The following is a 24,982-nucleotide window of genomic DNA, read 5'->3' on the forward strand; positions in this document are numbered from 1 at the left end:
TACATTCTTACAATTTCAGTGCGTAAATTTTATTTAAATGACATCTTTAATATTTTCTTTCCAATGTTTGACGTCAACTGGATCATTTCCAGCCAACGCTGTAGCATGACGTCATCTGCAGGCGATCCCGTTACCATCTGGCCGCCAGATCACAACTGACATCGACACCAGCTCATCCCTACTTCGCATGAGACTTGTTTCTTTTGTACTAAATATTCTATACTTTGCTTAAAAATAATACATTGGATGGAATACATACACAATACAATGGAAACAATGCTGTTTTTATTGACCCAAATGTTTGAATGATGAAATGTTTTCATGTACAGTATGCACTGATGAAAGCAGACTTGAGGGAATGAACGTTTGGATGAAAAGAGTACAAATAAAATATGAAGGCAGAAAATGAACAAGAGCTTGTGCTGCGTCAGTCTATCGATCTTTCCCCTCGTTGCAGTTAATTTTTCGGACAGCTTGGGATTTCGTCCGCCCACAGTCACGCGTCAGCTCATTTCTTCTTCTTGTCCTGCGTGCTGGCGAACCATTGGTCCAGCAGCTTCTTGCTGTAGTAGATCTGCCAGCCGTGCACCTGCACGCAAACCACGATCACCAGGTACATGATCGTGACGGCCGAGAACCCGAAAATGAAACGGTAGGCTTTGCCGTGGCGGTACAGCTGCTGAGCCACGGGGAACATCTCCATGCTGCCGTAGATGAGCGGCGCCACCGACAAAAGGCCGGCGCCGATCATGGAGATGACCAGGTAGCTGATGTTGTTGCGCGGCAAAGCCATGAAGCTAAAGACGGTGGGGAGGACGCTGAGGAGGTACGGGTACTCCCACTGGTATGGCGAGGCCACCGTCTTGTGGCACACCAGACTCAACTGGCTCACCGTCACCTGCAGACGCAACAAGCACACTTTCACTGACAAAAACGTTTAATAACGATTCGTAACATCACCATGTATGTGTCATGAACGTTAAATGTCAACTACATTGTTTTTTTTTTGCAATGGCCAGTGCAACGTTTAAGTGCAGCGCTGCCTAGTCAGTGAGTTGTGCAAACTAAAACAGCCACTAACTATTGGCCAGCAGATGGCAGCATTGCATCTCTTTTCTTTTTTTTCTTTTCTTTTTTTTTTAATGCTTTTTGGTTTGTTTATTTTTTTTTGGTCTTTGTGCGGCCATATCGCTCAAACCCTACATCCGACCGGGGAAATATGGGCATCCGTGGATTCGTCTCAACGAGACATTTCCAATGATGTCTGAACCATCGCTGCACAACATTGCATTACGGAGATAAAAAAAAAATACACATATAAATACATATATATATATACTGTGCTTTATAACGAGTACATTAAAAACACGTATATATATATATATATATATATATATATATATATATATATACTGTGCTTTATAACGAGTACATTAAAAACACGTACTTTTAATGGAAAAAATGACAAAAAAAATAAAAAAGAATGACAAAGCATTCATCATCATAAACTAAAAATCATACCAAAACAAAAAAAACATAATACATTAAAAAATATATCTATATACTGTGCTGTATACTGTAAAAAAACCCCAAAAAAAACGTAATGGAAAAATGAATGTAAACGAAAAGAGGAACATATACTGTGAATGAAAAAAAAGCGTTTACAATATAGTAAAAAATCGATTCGGCAATAATTGCAATATTACAGTGCTCAATTCTCGAATTGATTCAATAGGCAGTTGAATCAATTTTTAAACATCAATTTTTTTTTATAGAAAAATATTCAACAAAATGTCTTACTTGGGGTTCAAACCTTAATGAAGCATGGAAGAATGTTATATTCATGGAACATTAAGCCCTAATATTTTATTTCAATGCTGTTCAACCATGAAACAGATTAAATAGTTATAAGACTGAAGTTTCGGATAAACAAATAATACATTTTCATACAAATTTTACTGTATACATGTACAAGTTCACTAATTTGTATTTTCTAAATTCGAGTTAAAAAAAAAATTGCAACAATTGACATAAATTCGTATCGGGATTAATCGGTAGGAATCGAATCGTGGCCTATGAATTGTGATATGAATCGAATCGTCAAGTACTAGGCAATTTGCACCCCTAGTAAAAATCATACCAAAACGAAAAAATATGATAAATGAGAAATATATATAATTCAGGGAATTTTTTCATTTTTTTTAATTAACGCGGATTTCCATTAGCACGGGTAGATTTTGGAACGTAACAAGTTCACTAACAACCCTCGATAAATGAGGGAACACTGTACAATGAAACATGACGCAATCGCATGTTTTTCAAGGATGACGTGTCACATGAAAGCTAATTCACAAAAATATTCGCGTCAAAGTCACTGCTGCGGAGAAAATGCATCTTTTCACAAAAAGCTTGTTTTCTCATTTTTCAATTTTCAATTAATTTCAATCAAATTAGCTATCTTCAAATGGTGATTACTAAAGAACGGAATAAGGTAAAAACCTACTTTTTTTTTTTTCTAATGGAAGAATGGAATGTGATCTCTCATTTGGTACCCACATTGTAAATGTAGTAAAAAGCACAATATTCTGTTTGCCTTGAAAGATGAGTTAAAATGCACAAAATCCGCTGGCACATTTTTGTTTTTTTTTGTTTTTATCTAACATGTAGCAATAAAAGATATAAGAGCACGGTTGACACTGCTCACATAAGAAGCCAATCAAGATTTACCTGAGCTGCCATCAGCACCCAAACCAGCAAGTGGACGATGTTGAGTTTACGGATTTCGGACTTCAGGGCCACGCTGTACACAACGACACAAAGAGACGCACCATAAATCATACAATAGTGCATTTCGATATGACTGAAGATGCTGACACAATTTGTCATCAGGTAAACACGCTGATGCGATCATCACTTTTACTTTTCTGTTAAAGTGTTTGACCGTCCAAGACTTTCATCTCTGCCAATTCTTGACAGTCAATTCCTGGAGGGACTGATGAACTGTTTTGACCACCAAAAACATTTAACGACGTATGCTAAAATCCGAATGAATGCCGCCATAAACGTTATTTGACATCAATTACGTTTTTTTTTTTGTTTGTTTGTTTGTTTTTTTAATCAATGGGCAATGCAACATCTTGTGGAACACTACTTGGCCAATGGAGTTGTGAAATAAAAAAACAGCCACTCACTTATGGCCAGCAGATGGCAGCATTGTAACTCTTTTCAAGGTGTATCAAATTACAATGAAACATGATAAATTTGATGAAATGGAACATTTTCAAGGATGACGTGAATGATCAAAGCCTTTGTCACATGAAATCTATTTCACGGAGCGTCACTAAACAAAAAATATAAGTCAGAAAATGTATTTTTTCACAAAAAAATGTTCTCATCTTTTTCAATTTTCACTCAATGTCACTCAAATGACCTATTTTCAAATGGTGATTAGTAGGGGTGTGAATTGCCCAATACCTGATGATTCGATTCGTATCACGATTCATAGGTCACGATTCAATTCGATACAGATTAATCCTGAGATTAATTTATAAGTTGATTGTTGCGATTTTTTTTCCCACTCACCTTTAGAAAAGGCAAATCAGTAAACTTGTACATGTACACTGTAAGATTTGTATGAAAATATATTTTTTTATCTGAAACTGAGCCAATCTATTTAACAAATGGGTTGCAATCTGTTTCATGTTTGCACAGCATCGAAATAAAATATTATGGTTTAATGTTCCATTAATATAATATTCTTCCATGATCAAGTAAGATGTTTTGTTTAATATTTTTCCATAAAAAATGGATGTTTCAAAATTGATTCGGCTGCCTATTGAATCAATTCGAGAATTGCACGCTGTAATATTGCTCATTCGATTTTTTTTAACACCCCTAGTAAAAAAAAAAAAAAAAAAAAAAGTACATTTCTACCTTATTCCATTCTTTAGTAATCACTAAAGATTTGAATAAGGTAGAAACATTTTTTTTTAAATGAAAGAATGGAATCCAATCTTTCATACACTAGGGATGTAACGATAAGCGCAATATCGTGATATTAAAACTGCCACGATAACGTCGTCGTCATGTTCACAATATTTAAATGCAACACAAAAGTCAGGTTGATTTCCACTTGTGCAGTTCTAGCACCCTCTGGTGGCTAGTTTTTTAGTGCAATTTAATTTTCATTAGGGATATTTTGGCCCTTCTATTTTTAAAATCTCCACTAATTGTCAGATGAAGAGGAAGTCAATATGTGGAGGAACTCATTAACAACATTACATAATAATAATAACATAAGATTGATGTCATGTACAATATTGTGCTTTTTTTTTTTTAACAATATTCTGACCTTTTTCAAATATCGCCAACCTCCCCACAATATCGTGATAATTATCGTATCGTGAGCTTCATATCATATTAATATCGTATCGTGACGTTTGGATATCGTATAGTAGCCACCCTGTTTATGTAGTCATTGCGCGCAATATTCTTTTTGCCTTGAAAGCTGAGTGAAAATGGTCAAAATCGGCCGGCACTGTCGGGGTTGTTTTTTGGATAATGTTTGGCAGTCAAAGACTTAAGCATAAACCAAAAGCCGAAAATGAGACTTTTTTTTTTTTTTTTTTTTCCTTGGCATACCTCATTTGGTAGTGCGAGGCCACTCGCTCCCGGTGTTCAAAGTCGCTGCCGTCCGTGCCGGTCGCACGCGGTCCTGCTCGGGAAGCCATGGCGAGGTCCCACGTCGCAAAACACACCACAGGTACTGCAGATATGCATCAGATTGTTTTACTTTAGGGGCTGCCTTCAAATGATAAATGGGCTGAAGTGTAGAGCAAAAGTTTGTGAACAACAACAAATACTCCAGAAGAAGAAAGAAAAAAAAATTGAAATTGCACACGCTTGAGTAAATGATCATTTACCCACATTGTCTCAACTTTTAGGGGACAACATTTAAAAAGTTTAGAGGCCTTTGCACTTGGGATAGACCGATTATCGGCCAAGCCGATGTGGCATTTTGACAACTATCGGCATCGGCCATTTTTTGAATCTGAAGGCCGATGAAGCAGCTATCTCACTGAGCGGTGAATCCTTGCCAACGTAGAGAATTTGGGCTTTTCATCAGGCATTTGAAGATGTTCACAGACAGTTTGGACTCGTCGGAAACACATTTGGAACATATTTCGACAATTTTTCACTGTAAAGACCTTTTGAAGCGTTTCACGAAACCTAACAAAAACCCCAAATATTTGCATGCATTTGTCAGTGAGATGCAGGGAACTTTTCATTTATGGATCGATTTCAATTTCCACTTTATTGGACTAAAACTATGACTACATTTAAAAATGGCTGATAAAATGACTTTGCACAGTTAACCAAATGACAAATGCTTCAGAAGAATGGAAGCATATTGCTTCCACACACACAAACAGGCTCAGCATTGTGTAATTACATGATTGAAAAGTTAGTTGTTATGACAACATCTTTTTTCACGTTACATGAACTTCACGTTGATGGTATGATCCACATCGAACCATTACGTGCCTTTCAAGTTGATCAATTATTTGTGGGTGAATCTCAATGCATGTGAAAATCCTTTTCAGAGGACGCATGACCGATAACAATTATCAATAATCTGTCGAATTTGACCCTGTTTTGAGCCAAACATGTGGTGTCACGTTTTGTCTCACTTTGACGTTTTATATTTGGTAATATATAATCGTTCGTTATAATTTATTACAATGCCTTGCTGTAACTTCATATTACAAATGTCCAAAATTGTAATTAGGTGTCCGATCAATTGCTTCCGTAAACGCGAAACTACAATTACTGTACTTCATTGGAATATCTGGCATTATTTGAGAAAATCTCAGCAATCCACCGCGTAATCAAATTAGTCCCCATACGTGCGCCTGTTAAACAAGCGCGACTTTAATAAAGCAGTTGATTTATTATGTTGTGTATCTTACCTCGGGAGAGCAGGAAAAATGCATCATCAGCAACAGAGACGACTAGCTAACATCTATCTTAGCCTGGAGTAGAATGCGCTGTAAAAATTATCTAAACGTTTATATGAGATTATACACTTGTTACTTACATGTTATGTGCAGATGTTGGTAAATTCCTCGGTGCGTGTGTAAGGACTGAACACGCCAACGTCGTCGATGTGCGGAAGGCGGAAGAGGACAGCGATTGACATTCCCAACTATCATTGGCCAAACAGACTTCTTCGTCGTTTTAATGGTGGTTTCTAGCTAGAATAGCGCATTACCGACACCTAGTGATCTGAAAGGTTTACTGCATTAGTGCGAGAAAAAACAAAAAAACAAAACAAAACATTATTTGTGGAATCACCACAATTGACCGATAATAATAATAATAATAATAATAATAATAATAATAATAATAATAATAATAATAATAATAATAATAATAACAATAATAATAATAACAATAATAATAATAATAATAATAATAATAATAATAATAGGGCGGCACGGTAGTCGAGTGGTTAGCACGTCCGCTTCCCAGTTCTGAGGTCTCCGGTTCGAGTCCAGGCTTCCTGGGTGGAGTTTGCATGTTCTCCCCGTGCCCGCGTGGGTCTTCTCCGGGTACTCCGGTCTCCTCCCACATTCCACAGACATGCATGGCAGGTTAATTGGGCACTCCGAATTGTCCCTAGGTGTGCGTGTGCGTGAGTGTGGATGGTTGTTCGTCTCTGTGTGCCCTGTGATTGGTTGGCAACCAGTCCAGGGTGTCCCCCGCCTACTGCCCAGAGCCAGCTGAGATAGACGCCAGCACCCCCCGCGACCCTTGTGAGGAATAAGCGGTCAAGAAAATGGATGGATGGATAATAATAATAATAAAGATGGTTGTTCGTCTCTGTGTGCCCTGCGATTGGCTGGCAACCAGTCCAGGGTGTCCCTTGCCTACTGCCCAGAGCCAGCTGAGATAGGCGCCAGCACCCCACGCGACCCTTGTGAGGAATCGGTCAAGAAAAGGGATGGATAATAATAATAAACACCAGACTGGACAGAAAAAAACAGGCAGAAGACACCCCCACAAAAAAAGGGATCACCTATTTATCTGGAAGGTTTACTGCCTTACCACGTGCTCCGAAGAAGAAGAAGGAAAAAAAACTAATTTGTGCAACCTACAATAATAATAATAATAATAATAATAATAATAATAATAATAATAATAATAATACATACCAGACTTTATTTCGTTTTCTCTTTTTTCTCCTTTCTTTTCTTTCATTTCTTTTTCTCTCTCTCTCTTTCGTTCTTTCTTTCATTCTTTTTCTCTCTTTTCTTTCATTTCCTCCTTCCTTCCTTTTGTCTTTCTTTTTCTTTCTTTCTTTCTTTCTTTCTCGCTCTCTTTTTCTTTCTTTCTCTCTCTCTCTTTCTTTCTTTCCTTTCATTTCTTTCTTTCTTTTTCTCTCTTTCTTTCTTTCTTTCTTTCCTTTCATTTCTTTCTTTCTTTTTCTCTCTTTCTTTCTTTCTTTCTATTACAGGCATACCACTTGAGAACTAAACTAAGCGCATCATTTACATTCATGATTTTAAAAAAAACTTTTCTTTTTGCTTCTTCTTTTCCAGTATGCAGGTTACTTCAATCAGAAAGTGGATACTGTATGAACTAGCTTGCACCCTTAACGGTTACCCTTAATGTATTCGGGTAAAATAACATGATTGCAATTATTTCTGTGAAAATTCTTAATGTTGGCATAATGAGTTTATTATATTAAATAATTAAATATACCAATAGTCAGTAAAATTATTTTCAACTAATATTGGAGGTGTACTTCATATAAGACTTAAAACAACAATCTGCCACTATTTCTGGTCACAAGGAAACATGTTTACTGTTGTACTACAACTGCCTCCATGTGAGCAAAACACTGAAATGTTAAGTTTCCAAGTTTGAAACTACAAGTCAAGCAATTTAACACTTGGCATATATACACTGCATGTTGTGTATGCATTTATAGTATACGTCCTGTAAATAATCTATTTGTATGCAAAGAAAAATAGTCATTGAGTCTGCAGCGTGAATTCAAATGTTTCTGTGTATTATGTCACCATGAGCATGTTAAGAACAGCTGGAAGAAAAAGGAAAAAATAGCTAAGTGATTGGCATTTCATCCATCCTCTCGGTCACACGGCAGAGATGCTGCCTCAAAAACATCAAGTATAACATTCATCAAAGTGACATTTTTATACTGCTTTGTAGCAGTCATAAGACCAATGCACATTTCTGAATACGACACATTTTGTTCATGTATAAATCCAGACAAATTGTGACTAAGTTTCGCAACTTGACTTCATTTGCTGCTTCAATCATTGCATTTGTAAATGCAACCGTTTTCACTTAGATTGGGTACAGTAAGTATCCGGAAAAAGTGGCGTGGACATACTGACTAGCATAAAGTCCTGCTGCCTGGTCAGATGGCAGCTGTACATGCACAGTGTCGGCCTGTTGCAAAGGGAGCACAGCGCTACCCGATGCCTGATCCAGCAAGCCCTTGGTGCACTCATCGTACGTGTACAGCACGGGCTCGTTGTTCTTCATCAGCGCCACCCACACGTTGCTCCCTTTGCAGTGGACGTGGTAAGCAAAATAGTAAACCCCCGGTACGCTGCATGTAAAAACACCATTTTGAGGAGCGTAGTCCTGATTGCCGTTCTGGAGAACTTTGTCGAAAATGACGGGAGAACCAACAGGAGGAAATGGATGGGTGAGCTTTGCTGTGAACGCCGGCATCTCCAAGGCGTTTCCACCGATGTAGCCATCATTCCTTGGCTTTTTGTAAGCGTGTTTTTGGCCACTATATGGACCCGACGCTGGGAGGGTTTGTCCAAGATCAGGATTTGTCGCAGGGTGTCCCGGAGGACCAGGAAGTCCAGGTTGCCCCGGTTGTCCAGGAAGTCCCTGAGGTCCACTAGGGCCAGGGTTACCCTTGGGACCAATCTGACCAGCTGGTCCAGGTGTTCCCTCACCAGGATAGCCAGGTAACCCAGGAGGGCCCCTTTCTCCTTTTTGACCAGGCATTCCAGGAGGTCCAATTGGTCCACCTGGTCCTGAAAGTCCTGGGATCCCCTGTGGTCCCTGATGGCCTTTATCACCAGCTTGGCCTCCCTCTCCTCTCGGCCCAGGCAATCCTGCTGTGCCAGGGGCGCCACTCAAACCCCTGTTACCTGGTTCCCCTTTGGGACCCATTGGTCCTTGAAATCCTCTCAGTCCAGGTTGCCCCACTCCGCCTATGAATCCTGGCTGCCCCGGAAGGCCTGGTAACCCTATATCCCCTTTAAATCCTGGAGTTCCTTTTGGCCCACTCTCACCATCTTCGCCCTTTTGCCCTGGGAAGCCAATGATACCTGAGGGCCCCATTGGTCCTGGTGGACCAGGTCTACCACCAGAACCGGTAGCCCCAATAACACCTGGAAGGCCTTCATGACCCTTTTCTCCTTTTGGACCCGGTGATCCAGGAAAACCATTGTGTCCTTTGTGACCCTTGGGTCCTGGGAAGCCTTGTTTGCCATAACCAGGCAAACCTGGACTTCCTGGTAATCCTGGAGAGCCTGGTTCACCTTTTCCTCCATGAAGACCTGATTGACCTGGAAAGCCATCTTTTCCTGGTTTTCCCATTCCAGATGAACCTGGTGGGCCTGGTTGGCCTCTATCACCAGGTGGTCCTGATGGTCCTGGTTCACCACGGGGGCCAGCTTTCCCTGGCATTCCTGGATGCCCAGGAAGACCATTCACACCGGGTTTACCAATCCCAGGCATGCCAGCATGTCCAGGCATACCAGGTGGTCCACTAGGTCCTTTCAACCCGGGCAAACCAGGTATACCAATTCCCTTTTCTCCTCTGGGGCCTGGTTGGGCAGGAAGCCCAGGAGAACCTCTTTGACCTGGCTCTCCTTGAAGACCCACTTGTCCTGGCAGACCTTGACCTCCTACCTTTGAAATTCCAGGTAGGCCAGGTGGACCTGGGAGTCCTTGAGGACCAGGAAGTCCATTTGGTCCCTCACGACCGCTAGGTCCCGGTTCACCTTGTGGCCCAGGCAATCCAGGTCCTCCTGGTTTTCCTGGCAATCCTGGCAGTCCTGGTTTACCTATTCCTGGGTACCCTTGAGGACCAGGAGGACCTGCTTTTCCTGGTATTCCTTGCAATCCCTGTCCTGGCAGCCCTGGTGGTCCTTGAGGTCCCGGTGGGCCCTGAACTCCAGGAGGTCCAATACGGAAACCTTCTCCACTAGAACCAGGGGGAGGTGGACCTTTGGCTCCTCTGAATGTTGGTCCTTAAAACAAACGAACATTTGGTCGTGAGAGTAAGCATTCAATGCAGATTAATAAAGAGTGGTCAGTTATTTATTTACTTTTAAAATATCAAGAACGTGAGACCTTTGCTTTCTGTCAACAGCCTCTCTTTGGCCAACTCAAATGGGAGCTGCGGGAACTCCATACCATACTGAGCCTGTAACGGCATCTCATTCCCTAAAAAGGGCTGTTGCGGTTGGCCATCGTTGTACTGTGGCTGGGCCTGGTACTGCTGCGACGTTGTTTTGCTTCGAGAGAATGAGCCACCGCAGGCCAGATGGAACACAGCGATGAATATGTAGATGTGATGAAGGATTGGAGGAACCATATTTTACTGTGGAGAAAAAAACAAAACAAAAGTAAAGGGCATCTCTTTTTCCACATTTTGTTATGTCGGAGCCTTCTTCTAAAAGCTGAGAACCTTCCAGAAGGACAGCCATCTCTGCATCTCTGCAAAAGCTACTATGGTAGTGGGATGGTCTGGTGTGGCAACTGCCAGACCAAAGCCAAGTCCTTCGTAAAAGGAACATGGCAAGTCATCGGGCATTTGTCCAAAGAAACCTGACAGACACAATTCTCGAGTCTGATGAGTCAGAAATGAAACTCTTTGGCTTGACTGTCAGAGTTTGAGAAGTCATGTTTGAGGGAAACCAATCAAATGGCCAAAACTGTAATCTGCAATACCTACAGACCAATACCAAATATGATGGTGGCATCATTATGCTGTGGGGATGTTTCCCAGCAACAGGAAATGGGAGACGAGTTGAAATTAAGGGGAATGACGGATTTGACGTGTCAAATTTTGAGGTGGAAAATAATTGATTCCATTTGGAAAAGCTGAAACATAACAAAGAAAGTTAAGTCCTGCGAATACTTGATGGAGGAACTAGCGTATTTGTTTGCCCTTTTTTTTAGATGGTACAATAGGTCAACATTGAGAAAAAAAAATCAACCTAACATTGATCAATGACCAGCTACAAGTTTGCTTACTTTCAGAGTTGTTCTCCTTGCCAAGTCAACGTCTTAGTCCACGACTTGCCTTACATTAGGTTGCTTCTTGGCTTTGTTTCCAAGGTGTGAGTGGAAAGGCGGCCATGTATGGGCTCCAGTCAGTCAGCCAGAAAATGAAAGACAGGTGCAGGATCAACTTGTACCTTCTTCACCTTTCATAGAAAAAAAAGCAGAGATACCAATACTAGTTTAAAAAAAAAAAAAAGTACTTTTGTTGCACAACACTTCTGCCGGTTTCACTCAGGAAAATGCACTTTTTAAATACAGGATTTAAACAAACAAACTACTTCTCAATTTATAGATATGGGCTTTTCATAACGTGTGGGGGTGATTTTATCCTAAACCCCCACACCCCCAGCCTGTATTTTGCCATTTTGTGTTTGTTTTGTAAACAGCGGGACGTTTCTGTGGAAAGACAGTGTTTACACCCCTCCAGCCAATCACAGAGCGGGGGGGGGGGGGGGTCGCAAACGGGCCGGGCAAACTTGTCAGCTGCGTGATGTCACTCACTCACTCACTCACTCACTCACTCACTCACTCACTCACTCACTCACAGAAGCTTACATGTGTGAATGAGTGAGTGAAAAAACACAAAGTCGGCACAAAGTCGGAAGCACAAGTATTGTGACGCAACCCACACGCCGCAAACCGAACTGGAAACAAATTGATGTGCAAAAACAGTCCCGCCTCTTCTGTGGCATATAGCCCATTGAGCTTAGCGTAAAGCACGCCTGCATGACCTAGTAAACCAATCAAGACGCAAGAAGTCATGTCTGCGACAGCACGTGCGTTTTGCTGCGGACAAACAAACGCAATCCCGCTGCCGGTAGCGCATTGCGTCATTTGCATGCTTATCCAAAAACGCCCCCGCCACCCCCCAAAAATATATATGAATAAATAAATAAATAAATAAATAAATAAATAAATAAATAAATAAATAAATAAAAATGGTTAAATGCTATAGTCACGGCTTGTGTAAGAGTGATAGCCGTTATTCCAATCGTCTAAATTGCATCTTGCGGTAGTCATGGCTTGTTTAAGAGAGACAATGTCTGGATTCTCTAAACCCTCAAACAACTATGAACAATATCTGCGCTAGTGTGCTCAAACTTTGTGGAAGAGCATACATACGGCTAGTTGAATCCCTCCAAAATGAGCAGAAACCACTACGTCTGATCTAAGGTAATGTTCTCCATTGTTGTTTTTAGCCAAAGGCTAACGATAGCTCTGGGTAGCTAACCGTCCACGCTAACGTTTGTTGACTTACTATTTACTATAAATGCCAACAAAACATCGGTCATATGAATTCATTCTGACCCTGCTTGACAGGAATAATGTGTGTGTGAGGCGACTCGGTCTTTTCCTGACTTCTGTAGCAACAGACAGCGACATGCATTTCCTTTTGTTCTTGGGCAAAATTGCATGGTGATTAGTGAGGGAGGGAAGATACCCTTCACTAAAAAAATGAAAGCCCCCTTTGCTTGCTTCAAAGAGAAATATTGGCGTCCTGAAAATTCCTAAGCGAGAAAACACAAGGACGATTTGACAACTTTTGCATTAATGCGATTGAACTTCAGCTCATCTCGGCCGGTAAATGTCGGCGCCAGGTGCTTGTCGCATTTAGTGGGCGGGGAGGGGCGTTCCACGCTAAGGTCAATTTACGAACACGCTAAACTAAACCTGCCGTGGCACGAAAATGACGATGTCCCCATTTTTTACGCTAAACGCACTGGAACCAGTCTACAAAATAGCATCCTGTGTGTTAGCAACGTTTGGTGTTAGTTCTGACGTCCTTCTGCCACGTCGTCATTCCATTTTGCTCAACTTACAACACATTTGAGAAATACACCACCCTCATGAAGTCATGAATATGACTGCAGAACTTTAAAATGAAACATGTTGGACCTGACCTCCAAGAACGCATCAAGCGTTTTAAAGAGAACAACATGACTACAGTACATCAAGACCCACTGGCTCAATCAAGCTCATTTGTCATGCCAGAGTCCATCATAAATGTGCTGGCCAGCTCCGGTTTCGATTTTCTTGCATGATGTTGATGAGCTGCCACATTTGACAAAGAAACTTGCAGATGCCTTTCCAAGCCCCACCTGATGCAACCGTCCTCCTGACCACTTCCAGATGAGCGTCTAGTCTTTGAAACGCTGTTTGCAGCACTCAGTTGATGCTCACGAGAAGCCATCTGGGCTGTGCGCCTGTGTGCATTTGCAGGAGTGTGCTATACATTTTAGTTGGAAAACACCAAAGAAATTCAAATCAATATTACGTTTACGACCAATTACTGGATACAATGTTCCCTCGTTTTCCGCTGTGATTGGTTTAAAAAAATAATAATTAAAAAATACCTGCAATAAATGAAATCCGTGAGGTAGTTGGCTTTATGTTTTATATTTATTATAAATGTATAAAGGCTCTAAAACCCTTCTCAAACACACTTTATATACTTTTCTCATCAAGGCATTTACATTTTCCTACAGTTCTCTCTTGTTGAAACATTCTCAATGTTTAAATCTTCATAAATTTTAGAAAATAGGTATTATAAAATACATGCAAAATTATCAATGATTAAAATTTCATACATTTTATAAAATAGGGATAAAAATGCATTCAAAATTATCAATGTTTAAAATTTCATACATTTTATAAAATAGGTATAAAAATGCATGTAAAATTATCAATGTTTAAAATTTCATACATTTTATAAAATAGGTATAGTACTGTAAAAAAATGCATGCAAAATTATCAATGTTTAAAATTTCAGAAAATTATCAATGTTTAAAATTTCATACATTTTATAAAATAGGTATAAAAATGCATGTAAAATTATCAATGTTTAAAATTTCATACATTTTATAAAATAGGTATAAAAATGCATGCAAAATTATCAATGTTTAAAATTTCATACATTTTATAAAATAGGTATAGTACTGTAAAAAAAATTCATGCAAGATTCTTGATGTTTAAAACTTCATAAATTTTATAAAATAGCCTACATTAGAGTAAAAAAAAAAAATGCATGCAAAATTCTCAATGTTTAAACCTTCATAAATTTTATAAAATAGGTACATTACTGTAAAAAAATATATATATATGTAAAATTATCAAGGTTTAAACCATACATTTTATAAAATAGGTACATTACAGTAAAAAAAAAAAATTATATATATATGTATATATATATATATATATGCATGCAAAATATCATTAAAAAAAATCCGCAATACAGCGAGGCCGCAACAATTGAACCGCGTTACAGCAAGGGAACACTGTGTACATTTTTTTTATGATACCAGTTAAAAAAAAAGAGCATTATGTGTGAAAACAATATTGCTAGATTGCGTATTGCAGCTGTACCGAATGTGACTCTCACAAATTGCATTCCAAACTGCAGCACACTGAAAGCAGTCACAGCTTGTAGCTATATAGTGTCAATGTCTCACTTCAATATTGATGCTTTTACAAACTGACGATCCAAGTAGGATGCGTCTTACTCCAGTTCCTTCAACCATCCACGGGTGTGTACATACACGCACATAATTTCACTTCAATAGACTCGTAAAAGAAGAAGTGTCAGGAAGCGCATGCAGGTCACCTCACGTCTCGCCACAGTTTTCATTTCAGACAAATGTCAACAGGCAGATTCATTTCACTGCAGGTTTCGCACCCATAATTTCATTTATTGCCAGAACCTCCATGCGGTTGCTTTGTCTCGTATTGACGTTGGCTCCCAAAGGCACTCCGCCGTCTTTTATGGATTCGACGGGCCAAAAATAACATACGATCAGCGAGACGATGGGAAATTCTCAAGTTTGCAGCTGCAATACTTTTATTGTCAAAGGTGATTCCAAAATATACTGGACAAAGGAGACATTGTCCACAAGTTCATCAGCATTTCACATCCTTGAATAGGAGCAACTATGGAGGACCAAAACTGACACAATTCAAAATACATAAATAAATGACTAAAAAATAAATAAATGTCTACAAGTGAAAATTAAAAACAGATGTATAATTCGAAAATTATATATAAAAAAAAATTAAAATGGAAATAAAAAGAACAAAATTATATATATATATATATATATATATATATATATATACATATATATATACACACATTAGGGGTGGAACGCAAATAATAATAATAATAATAATTATTATTATTATTATTATTATTATTATTATTATCTGTGAATAATATACACTTTCACTTTTAACTCCATGACATGTTAGATTTTTATTAAGTCACTGCCTACCGAACTGAATCGAACCGAAAACCGTCAGCACGAAACCGAAAACCAAACCGTGGATTTTGTGAACCGTTCCACCCCTATACAAATATATATAAATAAATACATTTGTTTTTTATTTTTGAATTCTACTTTTTTTTATATCAGTTTTTATTGTCACTTATACTAATTTATCTATTTATTTATTTATTAAGTCATTGATTTATTTTGAATGTTAGCATTTTTGGTCCTCCATAAGCAAATGGTCACAGCACTTGTCATGCAAAACATGAACCACAAAAATGCAGAACGAAAAATTGTATAGCACAAGGAGGGAAAAGTTTTGACCCTCTTCCAGCGACACTAATTTGAATCTTTTCATTTTTATCCATCAACTAAGAATATTTGAAGAAACCGTGTTGATTTATATTTCCACTCATCCTCATTGATGCGCATGTTCATTGTCTTGAATTGCCTGTCAAGAGATGACAGACGGGAATGCTGCAAGTGCTTTTTCAAAATAAGAACATTTCTTGAGACGTCAAGGTCAAGGGTCATGCAAGATGCAAGCGACACCTTGCCAGTTGCTATAACAACCCAATGATGAGAATCAACCAGTGGAGTGCCAGCAAGGCCTTCTCGAAACACGATCACAAAGCAGTCATCGACGTTTACAAACTCAATTCTAATGTTTGCTTCATAAAATTTATTGCAACAGTTCATTTGTAGCGTTTCTCTTAGTTGCACTGCTTCCAATTTGTGGGAGAGAATGTAAGATTTCTTTTTTTTTTATTTTATTTTTTTGTCCAATCAGATTTCAGCCTGGATGTGTTGCCATGTCAATCTAATCTGCCCAGTGCCTTTTAGAATCTGAAGTGCTGGCTCACGTAACTTGAACGATATTAGTAATGAGAATTTTTCAATACAATTTCAAATTTGTCCTCACAAGGTCAACAAGCTGGCCTGCGATGACAACAACATTTTTCCGTCCTCCGATTGGTTGGTCAGAGCAAAACTTGCAAGAGTTAGCTTCGACCGTCAAAATGTGTCCGCAGACATGAATGCATTTAAAAATCAGCATCTCTAGTGAGTAATGCTAGATTCTATTTAAATGTTTAGGTTTTTAACATGTTTTTATATAAATATTGTTTCAGATTTTTACATAAGGACAGTCACGTTAACACAAGGGATGGAACGATAAGCGCAATATCGTGATATTAAAACTGCCACTATATCGTCGTCATCATGTTCACAATATTTAAATGAAACACATTGTTAAAAAAAAGTCAAGTTGATTTATTTGCATTTGTGCAGTTCTAGCACCCTCTGGTGGCTAGTTTTTTTTTGTGCAATTGAGGGATGTTTTGGCCCTTCTATGTTTAAAATAGTTTACTTGACTCCTCTGCGTCCTAGTATAGTATGGGGGCGGGAATTCATAAGCTTCAGCTTCTTCCTGCCAGCCCTTTTTCTTTTCGGTTATATTATATGTTGTAATTGTATGATGAAATGTTTGATTGTCACAATGCTGTCCGAAAGGAAAAATGAACAAATAAAAAACAAACCAAACCAAAATCTACACTCATTGTCAGATGAAGGGGAACGGAATATGTCTGTGAAGCAAGTTAATATGTGAAGGAACTCAATATGTGCAAAAATGAACAACACAATAATAGCATAATAATAATAATAATAATAATAATAATAATAATAATAATAATAATAATAATAATAATAATAATAATAATAATAACATAACATTGCAGTTATGCACAAAAGCACAATATTGTGCTTTTTTTTAGTATCAGCTCGTTTTTTTTTACAATATTGTGACCTTTTGTAAATATCGCCAACCTCCCCACAATATCGTGAGAATTATCTTATCGTGAGCTTCATATCATGATAATATCGTATCGTCACGTTTGGATATTGTTACATCCCTAATTAATATGTTACAATTTGTATAATATTGATGGTTTCTACAATTGTGACATGATTGCGGTGATATTACTGAACCACTGGACTCAACAAAGCTCATTGAAATTGGGTGGCAGAAGTTAAGAAATACGCCGCATATCCTTGTTGAAAGTAGGTTCTAGAGCTGCTCACTTGTGCTTGGCTCACCTCACTGAGACGAGGTGGGTGGAGTCTGCACTGTGGGTTCAACTGTTTTTGAGGCAAAAGGCTCCTGCCAAAATACTGTATGTGATGAACACTCTCGCTTGTTCAAAAAAAGAAGCAAATTTGAACATTTTTCAAATTGTGGGTCAATTGTGCTCACGTTTATTTTCCAAAAATGGTCTAGACACGCCAATACTGTGTGCTTTAAGGCCGAATGTTCCTACAATAAAATACTTGAATTAAAGGGTCTAAAACAGTGGTGTCAAACATAAGGCCCGTGGGCCGGATCAGGCCCGCAATGGGGTTGATTTTGTACAGTAAAAAAAAAAAAAGAAAGAAAGAAAAAAGAAAAGAAAGAGTAATGTCGGACCACTTAATCAGTCAGCCACAACCCAAGCATAGAAATTGGTCATTTCACAAGCAAGCCTCAGATGAGCAATTAAACTTGTACACAGCATGTCATTATTTTGAACACAATTGAAAGTTACAGTTTGTTTAAAAAAAATAAAAATAAAAACATAAATCAAACACAAACGTGCTGAATAAGACACATGACAACTGCACATGACAAGGATCAACGTCCTTATAACTTCATTAACGGCACCCGGCACACAATGCATTCAGTGGACAATGTACAGCTTTATGCAAAATAGCGAGATAAAACACGCCTGGCGCTCATACCGGCAAAGTGTTGCCGCGCCCATTTGCAGTCGTCTTATTTTTTTGGGACAATATTTTTACAGCTGCGCCCCCACAATTTAGGGATGGCCCACAAATAGCGAAAATCTGCGTGTAATTGACGGCAACGTTTTAAAAATTATATACAATGATTTTACTGATCCGGCCCACTTGCGAATATATTTTCCTCCATGTGGACCCTGAGCTAAGATGAGTTTGACACCCCTGGTCTAAAATAAGAGTGCAACTGTCTTGATATCTGCAAAATACAAACCTAAGATGATGACTAAAACATATTTTGTAAGACAACTTGCAGGTGAGGAGAATTTGAACGTAGCCGTGTGAGTCACAAGGAAGTCGGCGGCACATACGCTGGGATCAAGAAACGCATTCTCTCCGTGCTACATCAACACTTCCTGTCCAGCAGGCAGGAGCGCGGGGGGGGGGGACAAAGACATTAAAACAAGGCAGCAAAGTCTGGGCCTGCTCGGGGAAGCGTCTGGTCCCCACTTTTTTTTTTCCATGACAACAAGAGGCCCTTTGTGGCTCAACAATAACATCACGGCAGACAAACCTCCACCATGACAAGATCGAGTTGCTTTATCAGCTCTTTGGGCATTCTCGTATGCAACTACATCTCAGATACAAACAACAATTCATCCCAAACAATTCATGCACAAGCTCATGTCAAGTTTGGACATTAAGCTGGCAGGTGCAACAGACCGCTGACCTGTATATATGACTGGATAGGCGATAGCCCATACGATAGCCCATACACGCTTGTGCAAGCAATTGAAGTCAGAAGGCGGCCATCTTGCTCCTCCTATTTCGTGAGCAGACTACTGTATCAACCATACGCTATGTACACATAAGACATATTCAGCTCGGAGGCAGTTAGTATAAGGCCGGAGGCGGGGATTTGTGCTGGATTGGTCACTATTTTTTAACAAGTTAAAAAAAAAAAAAAAATAGCGGATTGGTATGTGCTGCTTTGAAGATCCCCTTTTTTTCTTTTATAGCTGACTTCCTTATGCTGCATCCAAGGATAGTCGGAAGTGGGACTTTTCCGAGTTCAAACCAGGAAGTGTGTGCGGGAACGCCCCCTTGAACCCGGAAATTCTACTTGAGAAGTCGGAAAAAAAAGAAGGACCCCGAGTTCACCAACGGACTACAAGTGACGTCACTCTACAATGATTTCCCCTTTGGAAACACAGACTGTGAATGGTAAAAGACAATTTACTTGAGTATAAAACTCGATAGCTTTCTTCATTCATAAATATTCGATATAACTTGATCTAACGAAACGTATACGTGACAGTATGCCGCTATCTTCCGGCATGAAATTATACGGTTGAACTACTGAACTGTATGGAATGCTTATGAAATAAGATAAAAACAATACATGAATTAAAATTGCAAGAAGGTAAGTTTGCTGGAAAGTCAAAATGAGTTTAAGAACCAAAATAAAAAATAACACAATTTACCACTATCCACTAATTTGGTTGTTTACTTTCGCCTCAAACACTTTCAGGTCGGAACTGGGAAAAACCTACTTGGATATATCCGACTTCCGACCATCCTCCAATGCAAAATTATACCCCCAATATTAGATTTGGCAGAGGCATCTTTTGTTGAATTACAGTTATAATTTTTTTTTTGTTAAATTCAAATGTACGTTTCCTCCTGTAAACATCACAAAGCATCTAATTTCCACATGTATTTAAAGGAACAGTTCGGATTTTCCGGATACAAGCGGCCGAAATGAGTTTCCTCCGCAGGGTGTCCGGGCTCTCCCTTAGAGATAGGGTGAGAAGCTCGGTCATCCGGGAGGGACTCAGAGTCGAGCCGCTGCTCCTCCGCGTTGAGAGGAGCCAGCTGAGGTGGCTCGGGCATCTGGTTCGGATGCCTCCTGGACGCCTCCCTGGTGAGGTGTTCCGGGCATGTCCCACCGGTGGGAGGCCCCGGGGACGACCCAGGACACGCCGGAGTGACTATGTCTCTCGGCTGGCCTGGGAACGCCTCGGGATCCCACCGGAGGAGCTGGTTGAAGTGGCTGGGGAGAGGGAAGTCTGGGTCTCCCTCCTAAAGCTGCTGCCCCCGCGACCCGACCCCGGATAAGCGGAAGAAGATGGATGGATGGATGGAATCTCATGAATCTCTATTTCATCCTCACCTCCAGTGTGTGCGATCAGCACTGAGTTACCCCTGACAGCGTTCTGTGACACGAGTTCTGGTCCGGTGTTGGTCGAGAGGACAGTAGTCCGGCAAGTTGACTTGGGTCACGTCCGTCAATGTCTGAAGTCCTCTTGCTTATGTTTAACACATTTAAAACATGGCAAATGATGCTGTTTCTACTCAGTACTGTCTCAAATGTTCTCCAATTTGGATACTATAAACGATAGGACTGTATGCTGAGAAACATTTCTGGGGAGGAGCAACATGGCGGCCTTGCGACCTCAAAAGTCTTGGCCTATCCGCTATCCAGTCATATATTCAGATCAGTGGCAGAGACAGACAGAAAGACAGACAGACAGACAGACAGACAGACAGACAGAAGCACTGCTGACTTTGGCAGCTTTGATGATCACTTCACATTCTGGATTGAGAAAGAATTCTTCTCATGCACTAGGAAGCCGTCAAACAATTTATGAGTCTGTCAGTCTTTTCTTCCAATTTGGAAATTCCGATTTTACTGCAAGGAGACAGAAATGCAGAGAATGGGGATGCTGCAGCCATGCCAGACATGCACAAAAACCAAAACAACCTGAGAGCTGCACCTCTTACCTTTCATGTGTTGCTGCGAGACTGCAGGGTGAACTTTGACAGCAGCGAAGCTTTTATGCGGGAGAAGGGAGGAGCCGCACAAACAGAGGACGGAGCCCAAATTCTGCACGAAAAGAAGAACAGGATTTGCTGAAGGGAGAAAAGCACAGACGTCACGGCGGCCAACTGCGCAAAGGCAATCACACGTCTCTCCGCCTCCATTTCGATCAACTTGCTATCAAGCTGTTCATGCTTGCACAAATACGGATACAAATCACATTCATGCCTGCCTCATAGATATGCTTTGATGCATTTCAATCAGAAAACAATGAAAACTTACCCCAGTAACAAAAGTTAATGAAATAGGAAAAAAAAGAGAAAGCCACTCCTTTACAAGCCAGATGTTGACCCCATTTTGCATCCATGTGCAATTTTTCTGAAGGTTTGAACTTTTGCTCAACTTTTTTGCTTATTTCGAGGTGTCAATTCCCACCCGGAACAGCTGGTTCACATTTAAGCAATCATTTTTTTTTTCTCCATCTGGCTTCAGAAAAAAATGAAGGGACATATCTAAAGATAGATCACTGAGAAATTGGCTAATGCGTTCATCTTTAGTCACTTAATTACTGGAATGCTCTTTTTTTCACCGCAGCTGAACAAATCCAGATCTGAACAAACTTCAACTTATTCAAAACAATGCAGCTAGAATTTTATTGAAAAAAAGAAAAAAAGAAAAAAAAGAACAACAGTTAGAAAGTTGGTTTCTGGTTAAGTACGGTTTCAAAACCAAAAAACAAACCAAAAAAACAAAAGAAAATAAAAAAAATAACAAAACCAAACAAACCAAAAAAAACCAAAAAACAAACCAAAAAAACAAACCAAAAAAACAAAACAAAAAACAAAACCAAAACAAGCCAAACTAAACTAAACTAAACTAAACTAAACTAAACTAAACTAAACTAAACTAAACTAAACTAAACTAAACTAAACTAAACTAAACTAAAACTAAACAGAAAAGGCTTCCAATTCCCATTTGGTGGCGAAGGCGCTGCCCTCACTTTTTGCAGTGAACAGCAGCCTCCACTAGAGGGCCTTATACTGTACATAACAAACCACATCGAGACCTTATAAGGGCAAAATTGGGACGGAACGGATTGCTCCCAAAGTCCTCATACCCTTGAGCAAGGCACCAAACCCTCACATTGACGTCTCTTCTTGGAATATTAATGAATTTGCCCTTATGGGAAAAATGAAAGAATTCATTTTTTCTGGCCATTAAATCGGGGAAAAAAGGGAAACGATGACATCACAGACATTTCAGCTGGTTAACTGTGAAAGAAAACATGTGGAGGAATTTAGCTACAAGGTCAGTGAGGAAATCATCGGATTGTGTTTCACAGTCATTACGTCGTCGCCTCACTGCTCTTTTTGTCTGCAACTTTCGCTTCACATTGACCTTAAAGACGCCCAATCAAAACAGGACGCGGATTCAGGACAGGCCAGTGGAAAAGAACCTTAAACTGTACTCAATCTTAGAAAATCTTTCCAGTCTCTGCATTGGAATGAACTTCCCTAATGCATAAAGAATCAAAGTGAACTATTGTCCCGCTCAGCCGAGCAGATCTTTCTCTCTCCTTTTTAATAAGCGGAACGGTATCAAGTGAGAAAACATCGAAAGACGATGAACAGAACAGGATCAGTGTTGTTGGATTACATTAGCAATCATTTATTAGAGCTTTCCAAAGCAAACAATGAGCTAATTCCAAAAGACTATGAAAGGAAAACAAGTATCATGAATGCCTCACATTGCAGTTTCTCATTAAAAGGGTGATTTTTTATTTTCATTTTTTTGTGATATGATCTTTGAGCATGTAGCTGTATGGCTTAAAATGTATTGCAGCTACAATGGCTATGAAAAAAAAAAGTCTATACACACATTTCAAAACCTTTTCCAACATTAATTTGTTCTAGATTAAACAGTACAGGTCAAAAGTTTGGACACACATGCTCTCTCACACAAACACGCACAAACACGTTTGTCTTTGTACCATCGTGGGGACTTCTCATTGACATAATGGCTTTCCCTAACGTCAACCATCAAAAGTCATATATAAATATATATATAAATATATATATAAATATATATATATATATATATAAATATATATATAAATATATATATAAATATATATATATATATATATATATGGGGTGTTAAAAAAATCGATTCGGCGATATATCGCGATACTACATCGCGCGATTCTCGAATCGATTCAATAAAAAAAAAATCGTTGTTTTTTTTTTTTTGTGTGTGTGTGTGTGAATCGATTTTTAAACTTCCATTTTTAATGGAAAAATATTCAACAAAACGTCTGACTTCGGGTTAGGATTCACACCTTGAGCATGGAAGAATGTTATATGAACGGAACATTAAGCCTTAATATTTTATTTTAATGCTGTTCAAACATGAAACAGATTACAACCTCTATAAGATAAATAAATAATACATTTTCATATAAATCTTACACTCTACAAGCTTACTGATTAGTATTTTCTAAATTTGAATGAAAAAAAATCGCAACAATCGACTTATAAATTCATATCGGGAGTAATCGGTATCGAATCGAATCGTGACCTGTGAATCGTGATACGAATCGAATCGTCAGGTACTAGGCAATTCACACCCCTAATATATATATATATATATATATATATATATATATATATATATACACATCCCATCATGAGCGCTAATCCAATATGGCGGCGTTCATGGTTACGGCACACGTCATGGCAATGCGTCATATCCTTCCAGCGACGCTGCAGCCAATCATATTGCAGCGGGGGCGGAGTGTTGTTCTGAGGCTCGCTACTAGCGTTAGCGTCCTAAACCATCGCTATTGCGTCTTCTAATCCAACGCAAGATTTCTGGTACATGAAACGAACGTCGGAATTACAACTGGCTGGAAATCGCTATGTTCATGTGTTTTGTTTCAAACGGGAACTTGGTTTAACTCGAGAATATTCGATGCTAGCATAGTACAAAGCTAGCCGACTTAGCACTTTTTTTTCCTACTTAAAACTAGTGTTGTTCCAATACCGATACTGGTATCGGCAGAGACCCCGATACTGCATTAAAACAGTGGTATCGGCATCGGTGAGTGCTAACAAGTAACTTGCCGATACCATTATTTCCGACCCTAATATAGATTTTGGATGCAGCATCTTGTCTTGCTCGTGAACAACATTCACTGACATGTGACATGTTCACTGCATGCCGAGCCAAGATATCCTATTGGCCTTTGAATGAACCAATGGCACGGCAGCTTTTTCATGAAAACTTAGGTATCAGTACGGTATCGGCATCGGCCGATACTGCAAAGCTGAGTATCGGAATCGGTAGCAAAGGCCAAAAAAATGTCACCGGAACGACAGAGCATATGACGACAATTTCTTTTTTTATCATCAATATTAGTCCACTGACAAACGATATACTGCAACTCCGATTACGAGCGTTTAAGGACTTCCACTTGCAAATCTTGGCAATGTCAGACTGAATGAGACAATAAAGGCCTGACAGGAAATTAAAGGTCAGGGGTCACAGTTTGACCTGCTTTGATAAACCACGGGTGCTCTCTCTTCCTTTGCCAACCACAGCCCGTTTTTACTGGCGCCTCGGCGAAGGCCGATTCCAAGCAGACACTGTTGACAGAGCGTAAAGTCAGCAGCGATGAACTCATGAGGCACGATTGCCGGACTTTGCAGAGGCTGAATGAGGACCAATCAGCACGGTGGAAGCAAGTTGCCCTTCCTTGAACTTTCAACGCCTTGTTGAAAGT

The 24,982-nt window shown here is 39.4% G+C and overlaps 2 protein-coding genes across 4 annotated transcripts; both read right to left on the bottom strand.

Moving 5' to 3' along the window:
- Positions 1-263: 263 nt before the first annotated feature.
- Positions 264-6,201, bottom strand: LOC144014165 (protein jagunal homolog 1-B). Its single transcript, XM_077513752.1, has 4 exons — positions 6,098-6,201; positions 4,642-4,765; positions 2,728-2,800; positions 264-898 (listed from the first exon to the last, which is right to left on the bottom strand). Exons 2-4 carry the CDS (start codon positions 4,728-4,730, stop codon positions 509-511), a joined length of 552 nt encoding a protein of 183 aa, XP_077369878.1. The 5' UTR covers positions 4,731-4,765; positions 6,098-6,201; the 3' UTR covers positions 264-508.
- A 1,613-nt stretch (positions 6,202-7,814) lies between these two features.
- On the bottom strand, positions 7,815-21,274 carry LOC144014163 (uncharacterized). 3 transcript variants are annotated; one of them, XM_077513749.1, is made up of 5 exons: positions 21,165-21,274; positions 20,584-20,689; positions 11,317-11,489; positions 10,411-10,660; positions 7,815-10,307 (listed from the first exon to the last, which is right to left on the bottom strand). In XM_077513749.1, exons 4-5 carry the CDS (start codon positions 10,652-10,654, stop codon positions 8,374-8,376), a joined length of 2,178 nt encoding a protein of 725 aa, XP_077369875.1. In that variant the 5' UTR covers positions 10,655-10,660; positions 11,317-11,489; positions 20,584-20,689; positions 21,165-21,274; the 3' UTR covers positions 7,815-8,373. The 3 variants fall into 3 exon arrangements, with proteins under 3 accessions (XP_077369875.1, XP_077369874.1, XP_077369876.1); XM_077513748.1 differs by lacking the exon at positions 20,584-20,689 and having other exon boundaries at positions 21,165-21,260; XM_077513750.1 differs by lacking the exon at positions 21,165-21,274 and having other exon boundaries at positions 20,584-20,756.
- Positions 21,275-24,982: the final 3,708 nt, after the last annotated feature.

This window comes from Festucalex cinctus, chromosome 2 (assembly GCF_051991245.1).
Source record: "Festucalex cinctus isolate MCC-2025b chromosome 2, RoL_Fcin_1.0, whole genome shotgun sequence".
Taxonomy (NCBI): Eukaryota; Metazoa; Chordata; class Actinopteri; order Syngnathiformes; family Syngnathidae; genus Festucalex; species Festucalex cinctus.